The sequence below is a fragment of the Canis lupus genome, chromosome 14 (genome assembly GCF_011100685.1).
Source record: "Canis lupus familiaris isolate Mischka breed German Shepherd chromosome 14, alternate assembly UU_Cfam_GSD_1.0, whole genome shotgun sequence".
NCBI classification, from domain to species: domain Eukaryota; kingdom Metazoa; phylum Chordata; class Mammalia; order Carnivora; family Canidae; genus Canis; species Canis lupus.
In genome coordinates, this window is record NC_049235.1 from 51,596,038 (window position 1) to 51,621,505 (window position 25,468).

Genomic DNA, 25,468 nt, shown 5'->3' on the forward strand with positions numbered 1-25,468 from the left:
CTAGGTTTAGGGAGGTGATTCTAAGCACCTGATTAAAATAACTCATGAATTTATGTGTCCCTGATTTTTTTGTTTCTTTTTTCCTCTTTTTGGTGTTTTGGTGGGGGTGGGTGGGAAGGGCTTGGATCTTAGGTACTCAGAATCGTATTAATCCTAATCCTCATTTAAGAGACACTCTTCTCTTTAGTTCATGCATGGCCCCTCTTAATTAATGTTTGTAAAATAATGTATAAATACCCATGCAACCGTGGCCAAAGACAGAAACCAGTTCTGACAGTGATTTATATTTACCTGTGTGATGCTCTGTGTCTCCAGCCTTCCCACACTTGGGGTATCACTCTCCCAAATCTTGTACTGATTAGCAGAGTATATCATGTAGATGATATTTTTAAAATTACATTAAAGGGTATCATATTTACTAGTATAGTTACCTTCTTCTCAAAGAAGGATAGCAAAATCTTTTCCCTGATGTAAAGTCTTGCTTCTGTTGCATTTTATTTTCTACTTTGAAATGGTATCCATGATTATCAGTGGGAGCTTCTTGTCTCCTTAAAGATCGTAAGTTTTAGGAAGAGGCAGAAACATTCTCAAGGGGTGAATTCCGTTTGTCTCTAGGGCCTGGGTAATTTCAGTTGAGTTGTTCGTATTTTAGTCCACGAGAGTGTCAATTACACAGCAATCATCAAAGGCTGTCCAAGATGCCATGGCTAAGAGTCCCCCAAAGATACTAAGGCACCTCCTTCCCTGCCCTTCCTTCCAGAATAAAAATAAAAAGGGAAAAGGGGCTGAATGGCATATGCCAGTAAATATGATGCTATCATTTCCTCCAACCGAAGCGGTTTCCACAGGATATGTTGGAGGAAAGTTATTCTAAGGGAAATCACTAAAAGGAGCTTTAAAAGCAGGGCTGAGATAGAAAAGTTTTAATTGAAAGGAAAAAAAAAATCTTAACCAGAATCCTTAAGGGATTTCCTTTCATCTGACATTGTGATAATAACTAGGACAATGTTGTTTGGAAGGAACTAAGCTAAAAATCAAGAAGGGAAGGAGGGAGAGTAAGAACTTGGCTATTGCAAAGGGGCCAGAGGCTAAACAACCTGGCACAAAAATGCTCTGCAGCTAATGGCCAGTGGATCTAACCCGTCTAGGTGTGGATACACTGAGCTTCCGCCTGGAAGATGGTCTCATCGGGCTGGTTGGCATGCTGCATGGCGATGGCGTGGGGGAACTCATTCAGCATTCTCTGTTGGAAGGCCTCCAGCCTTTCGTAGTCATGCCCTCGACACACAAACTCCTTATTCTGGAGGTGAAATTAAAAAAAAACAAAAAAGAGAGCCATGTAATTGAGTGCATTAATTACAGAGAGAAGCCAAAAAGAGAGGACACACTGGCAACTAGTGAACGTATGCCTCACCTCCATACACTATAACACAAAACCCCAAAAACAGTCTGAAAAATCTGCCCACATATGGAGAATGCAGGGCAAGGATCGTGAGCTTCAGACCCGGACGCAGTGTGCCACTCTTAGTGTCAGTGTGTCGGGGACAAAGAGGCATCTGATTCTCAGAGCACCAAGATTCAAAACAAGGCAATCGTGTTCCCCCTGAGCGCTAACGAGCACGTGGTAAAGTTTTTTTTGTTTTGTTTTTTTGTTTTTTTTTTTTTTAATAAGCTAGGTATCAGAGTTTAGGGGATACATTCTCAATATGGAAAAAAAGAAGTAAATGCAATCTTCAAAAATGCATTTTGCTGCATCCTTTGCAACGGCCACAGAGATCAGCCTCAACTCCGGATCCCGGCGTGGAAAAAAGAAAGGCTGCGCCTGTTTGTGTTCCTGCTCTCAGCACGGCTGGCACAGGAAGCTTCTCTGCCATCACCAACTCAGCACGGCTTCCTGTAGCCAAGGGTCTTATTTACGGGCCCAAACTGAGATTTAGGATTTTTAGGGACTTGCCAAATGGTGGACACATTTTTTTTCGTTGTTTTTTGTTTTGTTTTGTTTTGTTTTTTTTTTTTTTGGTTTGTTTGTTCTGTTTTACAAGATGTACGAGTATTCTGTGGCCTGGGACTGTCTCTCATTCCGGAAAAATGAAGGTTATCCTTGAAGTAGGCCCGAGAGCTGGGAAGGTGGGCAGGGGTTTCTGGAAAGCCCCAGCACTGGTCAGGTTAGGTAAGAGGGAACTCTGCCACTTTGATGGTTATCAAGTTCACTGTGGACAAGTCACTGACACTCTGCACATAACTTATTTAACCTACTAAGAGGTAGCTGGCTCCCGCGTGGCACCCACTGTAGAGCTGGGACCGAGGCTCAGTATCCCCACGCACTCTGTCCGCCTGCACCGCATTCGAGCTCAGGGGTGGGACCAAGGCCTGAGCTCGGGCTCTGCTGAACGCGGCCAGTACATCCAGGAAAAAACTCCTACTTGCTACCGAGACCACGAAAGGTGGTGTTGTGGGTGACATGCCCTGAAGATCTTTTCAGAGAAAGAGGGAGACGTTCGAGGTCTGGGAGAGCTTGCTAAGGCCCAATGTTCTCAGCATTTCTCTGCTTGATGAGGTTCCTCTGTTGTACAAAACTGCCCTAAGAAGAAATCAGAGCCACCACCGGACGACTTCGAAACCCTGAGCAGGGCGGGGGGCTCAGGGCTGCGGCTGAGAAAAGGCAGCGGCAGGCAGAGGAGACAGCCGGGCCTGGGCTCCGGAAACCGGGCACGATCCTTTGGTGACACAGGCTAAGACAGACTACGTAGATGTCAGGCCCCCCAGACGATCCCGTGTTTAATATTTTCTAGGTAAAAGAAGGTATACCTTCTGATGCTATGTGCTTTTTACTCAAAAGATAATAAACTTGCTTGATAAGACTATATATATATACATATATATATTCCTGCATATTACAGAAGTCCTAAAATAAATATCTGAGTGCTCTAATAACTGCAATCTTGTGTATTACAGCAGTTTGTAAACTCAGGGGTTATTCTAAGCATATAATCAGTCAACAGTGTTAAGGCATTCTGAAATAAAAATGAATTTGGAGTCTGGTATTGGAGTTGTCAAGAAATAAAAAGGAGGGCAGCCCGGGTGGCTCAGCGGTTTAGTGCCACCTTCAGCCCAGGGTGTGATCCTGGAGACCGGGATCGAGTCCCATGTCAGGCTCCCTGCATGGAGCCTGCTTCTCCCTCTGCCTGTGTCTCTGCCCCTCTCTTTATATCTCTCATGAATAAATAAATAAAATCTTAAAAAAAAAAGAGAGAGAAAGAAAAGGGAGTTAAGCATTGCCCCCATCAATCCATTTTTTTCATCACAGCTTTGAGATATAGTTCACATTCCACAAAATACACCCTATTGAAGGTTTTTAGTATATCAACTATCACCACGGTCAAATGCGAGAACATTTTCGTTACCCTGAAGAGAAACTCGTACCCTCTAACAGTCACTCCGTTTCCCTTCCCATCCCCCCAGCCTCTGGCGACCACTCCTCTACTTTCTGTTTCTATGGATTTGCCTCTTCTGACATTTCATATACATGGAATCATATAACATGTGGTCTTTTGTGACTGGCTTTTTCAATTAACATGATATGCTTAAAGTTCACCCACTGTGTAGCATATTTCAGTACTTGATTCCTTTCCTACTGCTAAATATTCCACTGTGTGGATATACCATATGTTGATGTTGTTTATCCATTCACCAGTTGATGGATATTTGGGCTGCTTCCACTTTTTGGCAATAGTGAATAATGCTGCTATGAACATTTGCGTATAGGTCTTTGTGTAGACATATGTTTTCAATTCTCTTGAGTATATACCTAGGAATGGAACTGCTGGGTCACATTTGTTAATACTTAAAATTTTTTTTATTATCTTTTTCTTTTGAAAAGGAAATATATATCTATGGATTAAAGAAAAATCCCAAACAGTACAGGGCATACAATGAAAAGTAAATCTCTCTCCCATCCTTGACCTTGTTCATTCTTCCCCAATAAATCAGTCCTCAGAGGTATTCTGTGCCTAAAGAAATTGTCAATAAAGAAGCCATTTTTCATGAGGGTAAAAAAAAAAAAAAATCTACTTAGATCATACACTTATATAAATGTATTAATTTATTGCAGCTTGAAAAATTATCTTGAAATTGATCAATAAGGGAATTTTTAATGTTGATAGTTGCTTGTTTTTAAATTGAAGGACTAGAATCTGATTTCCTAAAAAGAGGTCCAGCCCTGTGATTCTGAAGGGTGCGGTGCCCCTTAGAAACCAATAGAGGGTGACCCTTCACTTTCACTTTGAAGAAAATGCTATTTATATCTAGGAAAGCTGTTTTGAAAAGACTAATAACATAGGTTGATTTATTCTAATTGACTTTTTTTAGAAGATTTTATTTATTTATTCATGAGAGACAAAGAGAGAGGCAGAGACATAGGCAGAGAGAGAGGCAGGCTCCCTGTGAGAAACTCGATGCAGAACTTGATCCCAGGACCCCAGGATCATGACCTGAATCAAAGGCAGATAGATGCTCAACCACTGAGCCATCCAGGCATCCCTCTAATTGATTTTCTAACAAATTTTTTTTTTATTAGCCAATTCTGTTTTCTAATTTGCTAAGTTCCCTTTAAAATTGTGGCTCCTAAATTTCTGATTTTAAAAAAACTTTACACTTCTATCACGGTTTCATTTATTAGATAAGCATCTAGAGTAGTTTATAGTGTACTTGCAGCTGAATTCAGAATTTGAGCAGGGCCACAATATGACTTTTGTGGGCTCCTTCCTCTATAAAAAAGCATTAAAAATCATACTGAGAGACTGATTTGGCATAGGGACAAATGAATACACGATAATCTAGTGTATCAGATACAATTTAATATATATTATAACATTTTCTTCAACAAAAAAACCTCACTTTTTTCTTCTGATCTTTAAAAGAAATTAAAATGCTTTGGTAGGTAATATTATGATTTGTAAACATTATACCCACTATATGTAATAGATTGATTAGTCCTGAGTATGATGTGGAAGAAAAAGTAATCTTTTGCTTTGCTTCATTTTGAGCCAAGAGAGGAAGGGCATCTGCTGCACCAGAGTTATGTCTGTACCCTCCTGTGGGGTCTCCAGCCCTCTCTCTGTGTGCTAGATTGTTTCTCTTCTACTCACTACCTGGATCCTGGCCATGCATTCTTGGTGGGGGTTGCTGATGACAGTCTGGGCCTAGTACGTCCACTTTCAAAATTTAGTCTTCAAAGTCAGCAAGTGTTCTAAACCTGTCTCTATTTTTGATCCAGAATCAAGCTTTCCTCTGTCCTTAGGTCCACCTGCAGAATCAGCTTTGTGATCATGTCACACACCATGACCATCATGCAGTTATTTATTTATTTATTTATTTATTTATTTATTTATTTAAATATTTTATTTATTCACAAGAGACACATCTTACTTATACTAATATAAAAACAAGTAATGAAGGAGAAGTATCTGGAGTAATTTAAAAATTGAGCGAATTCATGACAAACTTTAAATCTCAGCATACAAATACTTCAGTATCTGTGTCGCTCTGCATCTTGCTTTAACTGCCAGCACAATACGAATAAATATAGGATGGGGATCCTTGAAGGAGAAGGGAGAGGAGAAAGATTGGACTTCATTGTTTGTTTAATAATCATCAACTTATCATCAACTTTTAGAATGAAAGTTTTATACGTATTTCCTTATTTATATATTTATATATGAAGTTTATCTCTATACGTATATGCTAAATATAGACGTAGATTCCAAAATATCCAAACGTCATAGGCAAAAATTCATTTTAGTCTTACATAGAGCAAACACTCAAATGACAGGTTGATTGAAATGACCATATGCTTTGATGCCATGTAGACATTACATAAAATCTCCTTGCTGGGTTAACAGGGAATCTGCAGGGGATCCCTGGGTGCCTCAGCAGTTTAGCGTCGCATTTGGTCCCGAGTGTGATCCTGGAGTCCCGGGATCAAGTCCCACGTCAGGCCCCCTTCATGGAGCCTGCTTCTCTCTCTGCCTGTGTCTCTGCCTCTCTCTCTCTCTCTTTCTCTGTGTCTCTATGAATAGATAAAATCTTTAAAAAAGGAAAAAAAAGAAATTTAGGAAGAAAAATCAAATAATTGTTTGATACCTTGGGAAATTATTCAAAACAAGGTATTCTAGATTTAATATAGTGTCTGCAAACCAAAAAGTTAAATCTTATGACGTTATTGTCCTAAAAGGACAATAATGTCATTAGCATCTTCGTTTTCTTGACTGGGATATCTATACTGAAGGTATAACAACAAGTTAAATAGTGCATTAACTTACTCTTAAGAAAAATGGAAATTTCTTCCCATAAAATCCAACTCTGAAGAACTCTGGTTCAAGGCGTTGCTGGTCCATGATTTTATCATACAAAGAGGCTTCCATCATCTGGAAAGCAAAGGAGATGTTCCAATAATTTTATCTCACCCTTCAGCTCTCCCTATTTATGGAAGAGGATATTTCTTTTCTATAAACAAGAACTTCATTGTAGTTTCCAGTTTGCAGAAAAGAAGGTTTCACTCCCTTTCTATGCTTTAAGGTGGGGATCAGCAAACCGGTTCTGTAAATGGCCAGAGAACAAAAAGTCTAGGCTTTGCAGGCCATTTGGTCCATGTCACTACTACTCAGTCCTGTGATGTTCCACAGGCTCCGTTTGTTGACCCTGTATTTAAAGGAACAATTTTACCACATGTTCTCACCAGAGAAAATAATTTCTATTCACAAAGTCTCTCAAAAAGATATTTTCTTCACAATTAAATAAAAATCAACAAAAATGAAAAGAAAAGGAAAGAATGATTAGAGGCCGGATCTTTCTGGAAGATTCTAGTGCCAAAGGTACCACACCTGTGGATCTGGTTCTCCTTGGTCACAGTAATTCAGGACATTTGGAGGGTGCAACCTTGCACAGGGATAAACCAAACCAAAGGAGACCCATAGTGCAAAGTGCTGTCTGGGCTGAAAGCCCTTAAGTGTGTCTCTGACAATGTTGGCATTATGAAGCACATAAAGCTTATGGTTTTCCATTCATGGTATTATCATCCCCAGGGTTTATAGAGAAAGACTAATATTGCACTTGAAAACTTCTCCCCCTCCCCCTGCCCCTAGTAACAGCACCCCAAAGAGCAGTTGGCGTGAAGTGTAATGCTCTGGGTTTATAAAAATCCGAGTGACTATGGTACCCAAGGGCTCTCCCGGGTAAACACTGTAACCTCACTTCTGTCACGGGGACAGTATGCCAAGAGATGCACAGCAACGTTTTTATATAAAACTGCAGGGCCTGCCAGGGCCAGCATGATGGACTGAAGTTAAAACAAGGTTTTTTCTCTTTGGTTTTCATGTTAGGAGAAACATCGATGAACCACTGGCATGAAATACTACGCCAGCAGTACAGGACCAGTTCCCGCAGGCTGGATGAGTTACTTGTGGGGTATGGGATTTTACGAGCTGTTAAGGGTTGACGATATCATCTCTTAAACTGCTACCTCAGAATTAAAAGGCAACATCATAATCTTCTTCCTACTTCAGAAACCCTGCAGAGCTTAAGTGTTATGAGATGACACAAAATGCTCATGGCTCTGAAGAGTAAGGACTCAGGGTGCAAGAGGGGCCCATTTGAACCTAAAAAGAAAAGAAGGGACAAAACATTTGGTTCAGGGATACAGAATATTGAACTCCTTGAGCTCATGAGTACTAAGACCTTGGTTCAGGGTTAGCAAATAAAACATATTGCTGAAGCTAAAGGGATGACACTGACAGAATTTAGCCCCGAAATAGTTCCAAATGGGTCAGCACGCCATGTCTACTGTTTTGCGGTGCAGATTACGAAACTAAGAATGGTATGTTGTTGCAGAGCTCTGCGTACAGGTGAGAAGCTCTTCAAACAGTGGGGAGATTTTTCTTCAATAAACCAAAAGAATTAATCGTGATTAGATTGTGTATTCCAGAGGTGATGTTTAGAAGAGATCCAAGGCTCACTTTTGCGTACTAACTAAAAGCATTTGCTATTTGTATAAATAGCTGAGCATGCTTCAGAGGCAAGACTTCTCTTTCAAAAGCCTTCTGCAAGACAGGTCGAGATGATCACAAAGTTAGTTTTTATGGAACGATACGGGAAAGTGAGTGAAAAAAGGATGCCTGAGGCTGATTAGCATGCACCCGGGTGCCTTACCCTCATCTTGCTCAGGTTTCTATAGTCGTAATAACTCTCGTACTGCTCTGCAATCTTCCGGCACAAGATGATACCGTTCTCCCAACACTGTGGACAAATGAATGATATAAATGCTTACGATCCCACATCTACTTATTTCCACCCAGAGGTCAGAGTGGGACTGCTTTCAGATCATCAAGCCTTATTTCTTCATCTTTATAATCTACCTTTAATAGTGTCACTGCCACTTTAAGCTTGATCACAGCATGCAATCAGCATGTAAATTATTAAAAATCTTTAGGAAGCGAGAAAATATAATCCACTACAACAGGCATTAACATATGGTGCGGAAGCATTTTCTGGTGTCATTTCAGAATCATCATCTTGAAATAACTACAGTTCCACAATGGCCAAGTACATGAATAAATAGGCCCTCGGTGCTAAGGAGGGAATTACCACTGACCCCTAAGGCCCAATTATCCACAGCTGGCATGCTGGATGCCTTGCTTGGCTCAATTGCACTTGTAAATTGTGAGGATCTAACCCAGCTGGTTGCTATCAGCAGAAATGCAAAAATTCTTTCGTCTAGCCCAAGTGTCAGCAAACTTTTTCTACAAAAGGCCAGACAGTAAATAACTCAGGCTTTGTGGCCATACAGTCTATGTCACAGCTACTCAACTCAGCCATTAAGGCACAAAAGCAGCCACAATGAATAAACTTGTCTGTGTTGCAATAAAACTATCAACTAGGGACACCAAAATGTGAATTTCATGAAATTTTCATCTGTCAGATATTCTTTTTCTTGTGGTATCTTTCAAACACTCAAAAATATAAAAGCAATTCTTGGAATGTGGGTGATACAGAAATGGATGGTGAGCCAGCTGATCCAAGGGCCATGGTTTGTAACCTCCAATCTAGCAAAAAACTTTTGGAAGGGCCAAGGTAAGCAGATAGAGATTTAATGACAATTTATCCTAAAGATGGAAACTTTACCAATGGAGGATACAAAGGCATTTCCTACTATTAATGTTAAAAATGATATGTCAGTGTATTTAGATAAATAATAAAGGAGAATCGCAAAGAGGCAATTCCCTTGCATCAAATTATGCAATTATGTTTTGTAAAAGAACGACAGCCACTGTTTGTATTTTAGTCTCCTGTTTAACCTTGGCATTTGAGGAGCTATATTTAAATCTAAGACAGGTATCATCAAAGCAGCCAAATGTCCAATCAAATAAACAACTGTGGTTGGATTCATAAGTTTTCCTAAAGGGCACTGCAAGCTCTTGAAGAGGGAGATGGGTGGGGAGCAGGTGAAGTAATGGGCTGAATGGCATCATTAGTTCAGTGAGGTTTTTCCATACCCCATGGCATCTCTTAAGTATATGATGGGATGCCATAATATTCTTTAAACAAAGTGAGTTTCATTTATTTTGCCTTACAAAGAAAGTGGAATGGGGCAAAACACATGCCGATTTGGGGAGGTGGGTGAGGGTGGTAATGATTTTCCAGAAAATAAAATACCTGGTGTTAAAACCTCTGGACCAGTGTTTTTCAAATATGGCCCCAAGTTTGCACACACTGGAATTTCCTGAAGCCCTTGTTAAAGTCACAAAATCCCCTGCTTATGCCAGACAGACCTAATCAGAGTGTCTAGAGGTGAGACCTGGGAATTTTAACAGACTCTTAGGTGTTTTCAATGCACATTAAAACCTGAGGGTGCCTGGCTTGAGGAGGTGGGCATCAAAAAACTAAATGAAAGGACACATGCCACCCATACAACCACCTTGAACGAGGCCATGGAGGGGGCGGGGTAGGGCTACATACTTTGCCTCGGTCAAAATTCTGGATGATGGCAAGGTGTAGGTGCTCCTTTCGCTGCCATTCGGTTTGCATGGGGTAGGTCAGGAACTCCCGGAGGGGCCGATCGGACCATTCCAGCAGCTCATCGTACAACAGGAGAGTATATGCAGCCTCTGAAAGTTGAGTGGGAAGGCTGTGATCAAGACAGGATCCCAGGGACACCTGGGTGGCTCAGTGGTTGAGCATCTGCCTTTGGCTCGGGGCATGATCCCGGAGTTGAGGGATCGAGTCCCAGATTGGGCTCCCTGCATGGAGCCTGCTTCTCCCTCTGCCTGTTTCTCTGTCTCTGTCTCTGTCTCTCTCTCTCTCTGTGTCTCTCATGAATAAATAATAAAATCTTGAAAAAAAAAAAAAAAAAAAGACAGGATCCCAAACAGCATCCCCTCAAACGGGGCTGGTTTGGGACGAATTGAAAAAAAAATTTGTTGAATTTCATGATAACGAAGAAAAAATGTTCAGAATATATGCAAGAGCAGACTGATGAGTGATGACTTCCCCCCCTGGAAGATGGAACTGTATATTTTATATTTTGGCTCCCTATATTAATTCTCTCCCTTACTTCTCTTTCTTGCTTTCTCTTCCCATCCCTCTTCCTTGCTTCTACAATGCTGCTGGGGTAATAAAAATGTTTAAGGATATATTGTTGGAGCTTGTTCAAAGAAATAGGGCAACATGCCTTTGATTGCTGGGGAAGTGCACTGGTAAATCCCTTGGGGTAAGACTATGGGCATCTTCCAAAGGACATACTAGGAAACGAAAAATGGTAATTAAATTCTTCTTGATAATAAAAGGCTGAAAAGTTTGAAAATGGTGTTCTGGGGCAGGGTTAGGAGATCGAGGCAGAATTTGGGAGGTGCAAAGAAGACAGAGGAGCTAAAGGTAGAGAAGAAAAAGAAAAAAATCTAGTAACAGGAGGAACTAGAAAGGGCAAAAGTGTTGGTAAGAAGTGTGTGTGTATATGTGTAAAGAGAGAGACAGGGATATAGAGGGAGGACTGTTGTGTGGTATGATGCTAAGTTGGCCCCACAAATCTCAGTAATGACGTGGTTGGGATTTCTTGGGAAAACATGTAAAGGGGTGATATTCTGTATACACACATGGAAATGGTGATCTGTAGGCCTAAGCACAGTTGGCAGGTAGTGCACTTAACAGAATACTTGCCATTCTGCAGGTCTCTCCCTGAATCTGGCCAAACAGATCAACAGGAACCAGAGTTCCATTGTCACTGATGAAGACTATGATTATTTTTTTTCCTTTAATATTGTGACAGCCAAGTCGTTTATTAAATTGAATAGACAAACCCTTATGCTATTAATCCATTACCATCCCTATATGTCTCTTAAATGACGTAATGGTTGGCGTCTGGGTGGTGCAGTCGGTTGGTTTCAGCTTGGGTCATGATCTCAGGGTCATGAGATTGAGTCCCATGTTGGGCTCTGTGCTTGTCAGAGTCTGCTTGAGATTCTCTCTCCTTCTCCCTCTGCCCCTCCCGCTCAAGCTCTCTCTCTCTCTCTCAAATAAATAAATCTTAAAAAAAAAATGTAATGGTAGCTTTGAACATAATACCAATAAATGGTCATACTTAATCTTCACTTATTTGCCTTAAGAGTAGCTACACATAAGGCTCTAAAGTAGCATGCTAAGTCCTACATGATTTGACCATCTCAGCATATAAAATGTAGCTGTAATAAGAAAGGTCTGTGTCCCTATCACTTTTTTCTTGCCTCTTCTGCACAGAAGTCCTGTGAAGCACAGGTTCTGGCTTTTCTTCTTCTTAATTACCTTTGGTGAGCTTAGTCTCCGGGCTTCAATAACTGCAAAAGCTTTCATAACCCACCAGTGGTCTCTTATTCCCCTCTGTTCAGTTTGCACACTGTTACCAGTATGATCTTTCAACCGCCAAGGATCATGTCGCTCCCCTGAATCAGGGTGATTCTCAGTAGCTCACAATAAATGTAGGCTTCCTAACGTGACAGAGAAGGCTGGCCGTGAACTGGTCCCTACCAACCTCTCTGCTCACATTTCCCTTTATCCCTCCACCCAGTACAGGTAAGGAGGAGCTCACCACGGTTTCTCCTAAGAAGCCTCCAGCCTCCATGGTTGGGGCCCCTGGATCCCATCATCGGCTTTTGCTGAATGAAACAAGATGTATCCTGACCTGGAAGCAGCTGTTGCAAGAAAGCTTCCCCAAGGGATGGAGGTACCTTCTGCTTTAATGGGCACTAGCCACAGCTTTCTTGTGGAAGCTGAATGTGACATGGACAGAGAAGAGTATTGGCTAAGGGCTGTTGGTTACTTGGTGGATGCAGAAACAGAGCCGAATCGCCACAACATAGGTTGCCATGGAAGGCTGCTTTTGACAGGACAAGAATGATGATAATAATGACTGTCAGTTCTGCACTGTATCTGAATAGCTTTCTAGTTTTCGGTGAGACATCCTGAGATGATTTCCTGATCTCTAATTCCCCACATATCCTTATAATAAATGCCAAGCATCTAAGAAAGCTCTGTGTGTGTCTTTGTTCCTCTGTCTATACACTTTGCTCCTGCCACGTGAATAATCCATAGTTCCCTTCATTTACCACATGGGCTGACACCTGCAACCCCTCACAGACTGTTCCTTCAAACTCTTGCTGAATAACTCCTTTTTCTCTTAATACACAGCACAGGAATGATCACTTTTATCTCTCAAATTTCTTGTGTGTCTCCCCCAGGCCTGCGAATTCACAAAATATTCTTGCGATTAATTATTTCATAGAGAAAAGGATGAGAAAGACTAAGTTGAAGCGTTCAGCTGCCCACAGGGAGTGAATGGAAGGGCAATGAAAGTCCAGTTCACAGAGCCAGAAGGTAGAATGGTGGGGGAAGAGAAAATGGGAAGTTACTGTTTCATGGGTATAGTTTTGGTTTGTGCAGATGATAAAGTTCCGGAGGGAGAAAGGTGATGGTCGCACAATAGTGGGAATGTACTTCATGCCACTGACATGTGACCTTAAAAACAGGTCAGATGGTAAATTCCATGTTACATAAATTTTACAATAAAAAAAATTAAAAGTCGGGAGAGGGGCAACGAAGGGATTTTAGTCCCTAAAGTGCTTTCCAAATCATGCTTGCCCTGGGATGGTCCCAGGGCGTGATAGAAGATGGGTGTGCCCCTGAAGATAAGCAGGTATTGACAAGCCATCAGAAGCTGATGAGTGACTGAATGGGGACATGGAAAAGTGTGAAATTAGTGACACTTGTTTCAGAATCTGATTCAAGAAAATGATGTCTTTCTGGGGAAAATGGTATGTGCAATGGAAGCGGTAGAAACTTTTCATGAGGGACACCTGGGTGGCTCAGCAGTTGAGCGCTCCTTCAGCCCATGGTGTGATCTTGGAGTCCCTGGATCAAGTCCCACATTGGGCTCCTTGCAGGGAGCCTGCTTCTTTCTCTATGTCTCTGCCTCTCTGTGTCTCTCATGAAGAAATAAATAAAATCTTAAAAAAAAAAAAAAAAACTTTTCATGAAATCAAACATATATCTGTTTGAGGCATGACCGACACAGGAGACTACTGAGGCTGATTTTAAACACATTAGCAAACTGTAGACGCCTTATGGCAATACATCGGATATTTTTTCTTCTGCATCTCAAGAAGACAATAGCATGTACTGAAGAGGGAAGAATGAATCATATCCAAAATTTCCAGCAATCATTGAAAAAGTATTTATAATTTTGAACAAAAGGCATCACCACATAATTAAATATGGACCCTCTCACTCCATCATCTTGACAAATATACAGTGAGGACACCAATATGCAACAAGGAAGAACACAGGAGAAGACTGGAGATAAATTAGGAATGAAGAGTACTGTCACGGAAGGCTGCAAAGGGTTAAAGCCATTTAAACAGGATCCTATAAAGATAGAGAAGTTTTCCCATTAATTTCTCTTTCTCCAAGGACACACAAAAATGAGGACAGAGGAGTGATGAATAAAATGCTGCATGGGAGGAGAACTTATTTCTTATGACTTTGAGGGACATAAAAACTGCAAGTTCAGTAAACAAATTAAAGGAAAACAACCCACCCATTGCTGAAATATAATCCAACAGATTTGGACTGTTTCAGAGAACCAAAATATGTCTATTACATAGCTGCAAGAGCTTGTCCTAAGTTCCCTCCCTCATTTCTTTTTTAATGACCTTTAAAATTAGTCCACAAGGTGGTTTCTACAGCTCTAATAACTAAGCTCACCATTTCTGTCAAAATTTGGCTACTAACTACTATGAAAATGGTCAGTGAAACTCCCAGACAACATACCTCCAAAATCTTAGTCTATTTAATCAAAACCATCAGCGCATCTGTGTGAAGAGATACTGGGGCTTCCTTAGTGACTCAGGAATTATCAATATTGAAGGAGAAAAATCTCTGCAGGTGTTAAAATTTAACCAAGTAAATTTATTGGTGATGCATTTATTTAAAAATCTCACACTGCTGGGGGATCCCTGGGTGGTGCAGCGGTTTGGCGCCTGCCTTTGGCCCAGGGCGCGATCCTGGAGACCCGGGATCGAATCCCACATCAGGCTCCCGGTGCATGGAGCCTGCTTCTCCCTCTGCCTATGTCTCTGCCTCTCTCTCTCTCTCTCTCATAAGTAAATAAAAATTAAAATAAAAAAATTAAAAATCTCACACTGCTGGGGCGCCTGGGTGGCTCAGTCGGTTATGTATATGACGCTTGGTTTTTGCTTAGGTCATGATCTCAGGGTCCTGAGATTGAGCCTCATGCCAGCTCTGCTCTGGGTGTCAGGCCTGGAGCTTCTCCCTCTCCCTCTGCCCACCACCCCCCCACGCACATGTGCTGTCTCTCAAAGACAAAAACAAATCTCACACGGCTAGGCACTAAAAGGAGAAGACTAAGAAGAAAAAATTACGTCTGTCTTCAAGGAATTCACTCTTTAACTAGAGATATCTCAAAAAAAAAAAAAAAAACCCTAGAGATATCTCTACCTACCTACCTACACACACCCCTTATATGACTATTAAATACAATTTGATAACTACTTTCATGAATCTGAAAAAATGCAATGGTTAAAGAGTGGGAATCATCAACTCAGGGCATGGGCGAGGGGTGGGGGGCATGAGGTTGCTGTGGGAAATAAAAGGAAGAGAAATCCAGAAAAAGACGGTAAAGACACACGCCCTGAAGGATGAAGACAAGGCACGTAGTCCAAGTGGTAAGATGAGGCTGCACAGATGGGCAGGTGTTGGTTTTATGATGACGGACTCTGAATAAAGAGTTTAAACTTTTTTCTTTTTTTGTAGAAGATACCAACTAAAAACAGTTCTATCTAGAGAAGGGGTTGGTGAAATTGTCGAAAGGGGCCAGACAATAAAAAAAACTGATAATTAAAATGATCATGATTTACAGTCTAGCTTGCAGGTGATGTGATTGTTGTTGTAGCTACTCAGTTCTGCCTTTTGTGGCACAAAAGCCGCCATAGACAATGTCTGCGGAAGTGAGTGTGGCTGAGTTCTAATAACACATTTTTTTAAAAAAGATTATTTATTTATTTGAGAGAGAAAGATAGAGAGCACATGCACACATACCTGAGAGTGAGCACAAGCATGGGGAGGGACAAAGGGAGAGGGAGAAGCAGACTCCCTGCTGAGATGGGAGCCCCATGTGGGGCTCGATCACAGGACCCTGAGGATCATGGTCTGAGACGAAGGCAGACAACCGACTGAGCCACCCAGGTGCCCCTCCAGTAACACTTCCTTTACAAGATCAGGTGGTTGGTCTGCAGGCTGCAGTCTCTGCCCCTCTGCTCTAGGGAAGAACTCTGGGGCTACTTAAGAAACAGTCCAGGCGTGAGACCACGAAGGCCGCACGGAGGCCTGTGGGGGGCAGGGAAGGGGGGAAACAAAGAAAGGGAAATATTTTTGAGAGATTGTTAGGAAGGGAAATGAATAGAACACGGTGAATGATTAGGTTGCAGGAGGCTCAGAGATACCGAGGTCTCCACACTGAGTCAATGGAGATGCTGTTAATTGATACAGCAACACAGTAGCTGGAGGCAATATTTAAATTCTCGCCACACAAGCACCATTTCTGAAAGGATTGCTTTCTTTTAAAGCTGGAGGAAGGGCCACAATTCAGGAGTTCCTGGGAAGAACAGTGTGGCAGCAGACTCAGATTTATAGTTCCTACATCGAGCTAAAGCATTGTTTTCTGGTTACAATGTAGGGAGCATCTCATATCCTATCTTTCCCACTGATTGTAACTAAAAACCCTAGGCAGAAAATATAAGGCAACTCTTGGAGGATTCTGAAAAGTAAAAAAAAAAGAAGGTAGGAAGAGTAAGAAAAACAATACTCAAAGAATGACCATAAAATAGTGAGTTCTCGGGGAGCCTGGGTGGCTCAGTGGTTGAGCATCTGCCTTTGGCTTGGCACGGGGTCCTGGGATGGAGTCCCGTGTCAGGCTCCCCACAGGAAGTCTGCTTCTCCCTCTGCCTATGTCTTTGCCTCTTTCTCTGTGTCTCTCATGAATAAATAAATAAAATCTTAAAAAAAAAAAAAAAAAAGTAGTGACTTCTCGGTTTTTATTTTTTTGCCTTTCCCATCTCCTGGCTTAGCCTTCCTGGTCTCCTGGAACTACAAATGGAAATGGACAGAAAAGGCTCCAAGGAAAGCTCCTCTGGTGAGAGGAACTTCCTGGGCTGGGTGGAGTACTTTTGACCCTTCCAGCCTCTTCTGGGTCCCAGGAACACAGAGCAAACTTGTGGGGGAGGGGGGACAGTGCGAACAATCACAATGGCAGCAGAGGCGTCCACGGGCTTTTCTTCTGTTCAGTGATTGGCTCCCAGGAAGACCAGCTGTATAGAGTGCATCATAATGTGTGTGTGTGTGTGTTTGGGGAGGGGGGGGAGATCAAGCCTTGGCTTTGACCAATTTGGCTTTGATTAAGCTAGAGTGCTAGGTAAAGGAGCCCTTGGGAGATAGGAAAAATGAGGAAGATCACAGAGAGGAGGCACATAGAGAAAGCAATTTTTAAATTTGGTGTGCGATGTCATTCAAACATCTCATTCATTTTGGTTTTGGCATTTGCTGATTTCTTTTCCTTTTTTTATTTAAAGATTTAATTTATTTATTCATGAGACACACAGAGAGAGAGGCAGAGTATAGGTAGAGGGAAAAGCAGGCTTCCTGCAGGGAGCCAAATATGGGACTCGATCCCAGGATCCCAGGATCACAACCTGAGCCCAAGGCAGACGCTCAACGGCTGAGCCATCCAGGGGCCCCGAAAGTGGACGCTCTTAAATAGAAAGATATAAGCTCCCTGCAAAGAAAAGGAAGCTACAAAAAAACCCACAAAACAACAACAACAAAACAAACAAACAAAAAACCAAAAGTGGAAAGGAAATTTTACAACTGAGTAATAAAGTAACAAAAATTAAAATTTCACTGGAAGGTCTCAGTAGCTGAATGGAAATGGCAGAGAAGAGACAGTGGATTTGCAAATGGATCAGCAGAAATTATCCTATTTGAACAAGAAAGAAAGAAGAAACATTGGGGAAAAAATTAATAAAGCCTCAAGAACTTATGGAACAATACCAAAAGGCCTAACATTCATGTCATCAGAGTCCCAAAAGACAAGGACTGGTACAGAAAACACATTTGAGGAAATAATGCCTGAAAACTTCCCAGATCTGGTGAAGGAAATAAGTCTGTAAATTCAAGAGACACCATGACCTAAACAGGATAATCTTAAAGAAAGCCCATGCCCATGTACATCATAACAAACTGCTGGAAACCAAAGATAAAGGCTTAAAAGCAACCAGAGAAACTTAGACATTAAACATAGGGACACAATTTAGATGATGCTGATGTCTTACTGGAAACCATGGAGGCCAGAAGACAGCAGAACAACATTTTTCAAGTACTCAAACAAAAGAACTATCCACCTAGAATTCAATATCCAGCAAATGTATCCTTCAGGGATAAAGGCAAAATGAAGACATTCTCAGATGAAGCAAAACAAAGAGAATTCTTCACTACTAGATCTAGTTTTTTTGTTTTGTTTTTAAAGATTTTATTTATTTATTTGAGAAAGAGAGGGGGGGGGGAGGGAGGGAGAGAGAATCCAAAGTAGGCTCTGCACTGAGCACAGAGCCCATCACAGGGCTGGAACTCACAATTTTGAGATCATGACCTGACTGGAGACCAAGAGTCAGCTGCCGAACTGACTGAGCCACCCAGGTGCCCCTCACCACTAGATCTACTTTATTTTTTTTTTAATTTTTATTTATTTATGATAGTCACAGAGAGAGAGAGAGAGAGAGAGAGAGAGAGAGAGAGGCAGAGACAAAGGCAGAGGGAGAAGCAGGCTCCATGCACCGGGAGCCCGACGTGGGATTCGATCCCGGGTCTCCAGGATCGCGCCCTGGGCCAAAGGCAGGCGCCAAACCGCTGCGCCACCCAGGGATCCCTAGATCTACTTTAAAAGAAATATGAAGACAAGTTCTTTAGGTTGAATAAAAATGGTAACAAAGAGGAGCTGAGAACTTTCCTGAATGAAGAAAGAGCAATACAAACAGTAATATGGGGTTTTCAATGCATGCACATGTAATACATAGGACAGTGACAACATAGCATTTAATTTGAAGTGCTACAATACCAACTGTAAGTGGACTCTGAAAAGTTAGATATGTATTTGGTAATTGCAAAAGCAACCTCTCAAAAAACAATGCCAAGTGGTATAGTGACAAAGCCAATACATTAAAATGGAGTATTCAGAAACATAGATCCAAGCAAAAATTTCAGTTTGGAAGTACAAATGCAATGCTTGAGGCCTCAGCTCTAAATGTAAAAACCCAGGGAGTGACATGTCTAATAAACCAGTGTCCAGCCCACTCTCCCCAGCCTGAGCCAAAAGACAGAAAGAATTACCTGTAAAGTTTTGGGCTTTGAGATGCAGATCATAGAGTTTGTGGATGTAGCGTATGTACATCTCTTCCTTGTTCAGTTCAGTTTTATAGAAGTTCTGTAAAAAAAGAATACAGGTATGGACCGTTTCTCAACAGTCAGGCCTGCAAACAGCTGCCTTTTACTCTGTAGAAGTTCCATGTCTGGAACCACGAGAATGGATGCATTCCTCCATATAAGTGTCTTTTTTTTCTTTTTTTTTTAATAAATGTCTTTTTAAAAATTAAGTAAAGAGACCCAGTGATATACTTTTAATGCAATACTGTCTGTGTTAAACATTACCTAGCAACTACTGGATAAGTTGGTAATGCTTGGATAGTGTCACTACCAGTGACTCACATTTCTTTTGTACACTATTTGTTAGTTTTTACTGCCTATTCAACTAAAAATATTAAAAATATGTAACACATTACTCTGCTTATTAAGCCTGACTACTGATAGTCAAAGGATAGCTTAATTTCAAGTTTCAAACATATTTTGCTCTAAAGAAAAAAAAGTTTCTAAAATCTATGGGTAAGGATAAATAAAAATAAGGTAAAAGCATTTTTTTCTTCCTCTGAAGAATCCTGTAAAAGAGGGTAAATGAAAATGCTCTTTACTGGTAAGGCACTATTCTGAGTTTCTTGTGTTGGAGTTTCAGTTTTTCCAGCCAAGGGATTATTAACAAGAGATTTCAAACTATTTATAGAGGGGCATGCTTACTGAAAATATTTTTGTTTATTTAAAGAAAAAAATATCTGGATCTTATTAAACTTCTCTAAAATGTTTTGAGAACATTCAACTCAACTCTGACGTACCTGGACACATTACATTGGCTTTTTAAAGGCGTAAGCTATACACACCCACATGTACTCCTTCACCACATTGTACAAAGTACCTCAGCCCTCACTGAACTTAGTAAACATAGAACAAAAATGTACATGACGTTAGGTTCTGGCAAAAAAGCAAGATGCCATGAGGTTCTAAATGGGGCATTTTTTGTTAGCAGATCATTGTACAATATGAAATCCCTGCTCAAGTCATCCAAACTACTATCACTGTTGTTGACTGATCTAGCCAGTATGGGGAAGAAAGGAAAATGAGTGGTGATATGGGAATAAATCTGTTGACCTCAAGGAGTGACAGGTTTTCTTTAAGGGAGAAAGACCAGGAATTCTAAAAATCTTTGAAACTGATTAGCTAGACAGGGCTCTGGTGATGAACCAAACTAGCCAACGTGGCTGCTTAAATTGTTCTTGGCTTCAAGCCTGAGGACTTTCTGTCAAATGTACTTTCTGTCCACTACCTAATAGGTGTCTATTCTTCAATATGAGAACTCTTATAACCTTGAGGCACTGACATTTAGTTGAATGCATTGTAAGAGTTTTTTTCTTCCAATTTATACCATTATCCTCCCTCTTTTCTTCTTATCACCTATAGATCTTGGCATTCTTTAAATATCTAAGCAAATAGTGCTAGTCACATCTCTCTTATTATAACCAAAATCATTTTAATTAGCAAGAATTGTTGTACCGTAAACACGAGTCTAACAACCCCCCAGCAGGCTTTTTATATTATTAAGGGATGATTTGCTCTAATAGCTTTCTGGTAAGAAGCAGCTTTTTTTTTTTTTTTATAGAAAATAAGTGATCACTTTGTAAATGAATGATTCTCCTTGAAAAAAAAAAAAAAAAAAAAAAAGAAGAAGAAGAGGAAAAATTTCTCCAGTCAGCAGATGAGAACTCTTCACATATGTCTGGCAAAACTTGTGACACAAAGAACAAAACAATAATTACATTTCCTAGTATTAGTCATGTCAAACATTATGCATTTTTTTACCGATTTAACACTAGTTTAACTTCAATCTTGTGAAGGATGCCAGAGCTCTCCTGAAGACTATCTGGAAGTGGTCTTTCCAAAGAGTTAAGAAAAATCTCTAAGAGGAAGTGAGTAGCTGAAGAGAACCATATTACTACCAGAAAATATCAAGAACTTTCCATATGGACTAGAAGCTAAAAAGATTAGCTTCAAAGTTATGTATCTGGCACTTGGATAATAAGCCTTCTTGTGCTAGTTTGAAATTAGAACAGCTCTCACAATGTTAACATTTTCTGTGAAGATTGTTCTTAGTGCAAAGCCAACAGGATAAATTCTTTGTGTCAAGTGAATCCTGCTGGGGCTACTGATTTTTATTAGGTGTCTGGCTTATTCCTGCTGGGGGACTACACACATTTTGGGCAGAACATTCATTCCTTCATCCGAGGAAATGATCTCTTTGGTTACACCAACTGAGGAAGTGAGCCTAGAGTCTTGCACGTACCTGTTTACCTGCACACAGAAAGCACTGTGGGAGAAGATGGAGACAAGAGAAGACGATTGTTCTGGAAAAAGGTAAAGGTTGTCCTTTGAGGTTATTTCTAAGACTTTGTGGCAGGCACTGGGAAAAGCTGGGGTTAAGGAGACAGATTAAGAAAACAGAGTTTACAGAGCACTTTGGCTCTTCTTCCCAACACTGATACAGAGGCAGCTCGGGCTGAGGATCTCGAATGTGGTAGAAGGCTGGCAAGGGCAGGCAGGACACTGGGGAAACACACACAGGAGACTTAAAAGTGGTAATGACTACGCTCAAGGTTAGAAATGAAAGCCCAGGGCAGCCCGGGTGGCTCAGCGGTTTAGCGCCGCCTTCAGCCCAGGGGCTGATCCTGGAGACCCGGGATTGAGTCCCACGTCGGGCTCCCTGCATGGAGCCTGCTTCTCCCTCTGCCTGTGTCTCGGCCTTTCTCTCTTTCCTCTCTGTGTTTCTCATGAATAAGATCTTAAAAAAAAAAAAAAAGAAAAGAAAAGAAATGAGAGCCCAGGGAGGAGGTGAGTGGGCTGGCCTCGTGAGTCTGGCCTGGTGGCCTGATGTCACTGTTGGGTCTGATGACAAAAATGATGGAAGAAAGCGCATAAGATGTGGCCTGAGAGAGGACTCTGGGGCACAGTTTTTAGTGACCAGTATTGGAGGTGGAGATGTGGTGCCTGAATTCGAAATGAGGAACAAGCAGCAGGTGTGGTTAAGAAGGACACGGGCACGTACCCGGAGGGGAGCACGGCTTAGTGAGAAGGCAAGTGAGGGACACTGGTAAGGAGAAAGCAGAAGTCCTGTGCTTTGAAGAGGGGCTCTGAGGGGAATAAACAAGACGGGCTGAAAAGACTAAAGCCAGTGAGCTGGGATCAGAGAGAATGAGAGGGGGGCAAAGGACACTTCTAGGGTGCCGGCCAAGAGAGAAGAGGGGGGCATGCGAGCGATCCCAACAACCACGGTCAAGATAAGACTGTCTGTACAGGCACTTAGAATAGCTGGTGAGGTTGCATCTCTTCTGCAACATAAGTACTCACAAATTTAGAACTGGAAGCAGTCACATAGTCTGTATTTCAAATCTGACTAAGGGAAATCATCAAAAGCATCAGTACACCCTATATTAAAAAATATATATACAAAACAAGAATGTCTCTATGGATGGTTATTCTTTAGCTCTTTGGTGGGAAGTGAATCCTATCAACCATCCTATTTGATAATTAGTCATGAGACATTTCAATACAGTTCAGTTTTCCAGGAAAATTCTGGTGCAGCCTGTTTTCCTGACATCATTTTTAATTTTACTCTTAAAAAAAAAAAAAAAGTCCTGTTTGGGTGATCGATTATATGGTTATCTAAGTTATAATGCAAAACTTAACCATAGTGGTATCAGACACTTAGTTTGCCAACAAACTAGAGAGCGAAAATTAGTGCGTTAAGCAGAAACTGTCATTTGTTCACAAAAGAAGAGATGACGAGTATTCATTAAAATGTAGACTGACTATAAGAAGAGGGACAGAAAAAAAAAAGAGGAGGGACAGAAAGAAAGAAACTGTCTGCACAGAGGTAAAAAGATCTCTACCCGGGGACCCTGTGCCTTTTCCTAGGAAAGCCACCAAAGACTCGGGGATGGTGAAGCAGTGCCACAGGAGAACAGGGGGCATCACTCTGATCTCACGGAGCCTCGGGGGATGCAGTGGGTGCATTCTACAGTGTTCGCAGCTGAGAGTTTTCTGGGATTTAATTCAACCTGAAGCTTCTTTTGAAAACACTTTTAAGCTCTTCTAAGAAACATCCAGATAAAAAAAAAAAAAAACACATTGTAAACTAAAAACAAGCAAAACAGTATTTCTGTGAAAAATCAAACATTAGGCTAAAAGGAAGAAAAGGGGAATATGTTTACTAACCAGAAGGCTAACTGTGCAGCCAATCTTTTTGCCATCTACCTCTCCCATTTTCATGCAGTCCCTAAAAACAAAAAGCAATCGTCAGAACTCAGAACTCCCTTCCTAGGGACAGCTTCTTCATTTTAAGGCAGGGGTGGGGAGGTGGGGAAGTACTGTTAGAGACCGAGGCAATTTGCAAGTAGTAGAGACAGAGGCTCTGGGGACCAGAGGAGCTGCCCCAGGCTATATGATCTCAGGTGAGACATTCCTGAGCACCCGTTTCTGGGGCGCACTTCACTTGCATGTGGACTGCGCTCCCTGTCAATAGATGGGGGGGGGGGTCCCTCTGGGAGAAGGAAGAGTGAAGATGTGTTCTTATACACCTTCTTCCAGAGGGGTGAGACATAGCTGGAAGCCTGGCCATCAACAATGAGAAGGAGGGATTCATTCTTAAAAGAAAAACACCACCCATTTAAATGGGATGAACTGCTTTAACAGTTGAGATAACTTAAAAATTAAAAAAAAAAAAATCCCATCTATGAAAGGTAACGGTGGTGCGCGCCACACAGCACCCCCTTTCATAAGAAAGCAGCATGACTGTACAATTTTCTGTCACAATGTCCTCACCTTAAAACCCACACGGATCGACTGGTTCTACTGGCTGAGTCTAAACACCAAAAAGGATTCCTTTACTACTGGGACTCTGAGAACCTTCTCAACTCACTCTAAGACTTTGAAAGAACCGTCAACCAAAACAAAGAGAGAAAAAGGGGGGAAAAATCAACAAAAAACTCAAAACCAGCCAGTTACAAGTGCATTATCCTACTGCACAAGGTTCTGCGATCTGATTATCAATCCTTTGCGTGATTAACTCCAGCGGAAAGTTGACTGCGTTTGAACTTTGGGATTTTCTAGCTGGAGCACATCACACCTGGGAGATGGGGGGACTCTGCTTACCTGTAATCTAACAACCTCTCCATCAGACGAGTTACGGTGGCGATTAATGAAACGCCACTTTCCCTCCATGTTTCCCGCTCAATTTTCTTTAGTAGACTGGAAAAGAAAGAACCCAGGGCATTTTCAACATTTATTTTTATCAGTCACCATGACAACCATTTTACTTTCATCAGTACCTTAAATGCCTTAGCAACCACTGCAACATCTCACAAGTAGCACGATTTGCAAACAATGTCTTACCTAGGATAGGGACCAAATAGTGGAATTCTAATCCAGGAAGCATTGACAAAGCAAATTGATGTTCAGATTATCCAAGTCATAAAATACGAACACATGCATATGATCATTTTTTACAAAATATACAAGCACCCCCATGGCTCCAAGACATTTCCCCCTGGCTTCTCTCTTACACTCACAGAGGCTGGAGCCTACCCACAGCAAATAACACCACGAAAAGCAACAACAGGAGTACCTCGAAGTTTACTTTGAAATAAGATCTTGCTTTTATTCGCAGAAAAATGTTTTCCTACCTCTCGGTGGAATGCATCTTCATCCAGGCAATTTTACTGCAATGCAAGTGCTAGAGGAAAATCCTTGTACAGACGGTATGACGTTTGGCGTTCTTCCCTTCCCTTCACATTTGCCCACTCAATACATATTGTACTATCTGTGCACTCACTCAACAGTTTCATTCATTTTGTCATTAATCACGGGGGATTGTCTATGTGGCTGTTACAGCAGATTGATGACGAGTACCGAACCACATCTCTCCTCCTACATCTCCCCTAATCTTAAGCCCCTTGGAGCAGAGGCACTTCGTAAACACAAAATCACAACAATCAGGATAATTAGGATCTGTTTGACTTTCACTCCTGCCTCTTGGCAAATTAAGATTGCGGTTGGCAAAGCCTTTAGGGACTGAACTTTCTCCGAAAGATAAAAGTAAGAGCACAGGCATGGCACTGGGAGGATCCTTCCCTGCCCCTCCGCATTTAATGATCTTTTCTGTTTAAAATCTTGCATCCCTTTCATCTCGGTCTCGGGGAATAGCGGAGAGAGAAAGCATTTCTCAAGACTACAATCTAAGTCAATCATATATTGTGCTTAAAGGAAAAATAAACATTAAAGAAAAAAGCCATTCTGCCAAAGCTAGCTAGCTTCCTTCTTTCCTTCCTTTCTTTCCTGTGGCTCTGCTCTCAGTTTCCCTCCCCACTTCTTGCTGTTGCCATTCCAATGTCCTGTGTCTTGTTTCCTCATCTGTTGCCCAAGCATCTCTGATCATTCCTTTCCT

The 25,468-nt window shown here is 41.4% G+C and overlaps 1 protein-coding gene across 3 annotated transcripts in view; it reads right to left on the minus strand.

Annotated features, from left to right (window-relative positions):
- DOCK4 (dedicator of cytokinesis 4) overlaps positions 1-25,468 on the minus strand; it is a 409,941-nt gene that overhangs the window by 30,208 nt on the left and 354,265 nt on the right. For 2 of the 3 annotated variants that reach the window (XM_038557373.1, XM_038557375.1), the window contains exons 33-40: positions 24,418-24,444; positions 24,178-24,273; positions 23,242-23,302; positions 18,979-19,072; positions 10,012-10,160; positions 8,206-8,292; positions 6,321-6,425; positions 1,159-1,300 (exon numbers count right to left, since the gene is read on the minus strand). In XM_038557373.1, coding sequence (XP_038413301.1) covers positions 1,159-1,300; positions 6,321-6,425; positions 8,206-8,292; positions 10,012-10,160; positions 18,979-19,072; positions 23,242-23,302; positions 24,178-24,273; positions 24,418-24,444 — 761 coding nt within the window. The remainder of the gene's footprint in view (positions 1-1,158; positions 1,301-6,320; positions 6,426-8,205; positions 8,293-10,011; positions 10,161-18,978; positions 19,073-23,241; positions 23,303-24,177; positions 24,274-24,417; positions 24,445-25,468) is intronic. The other variant, XM_038557374.1, reaches the window with a different exon arrangement.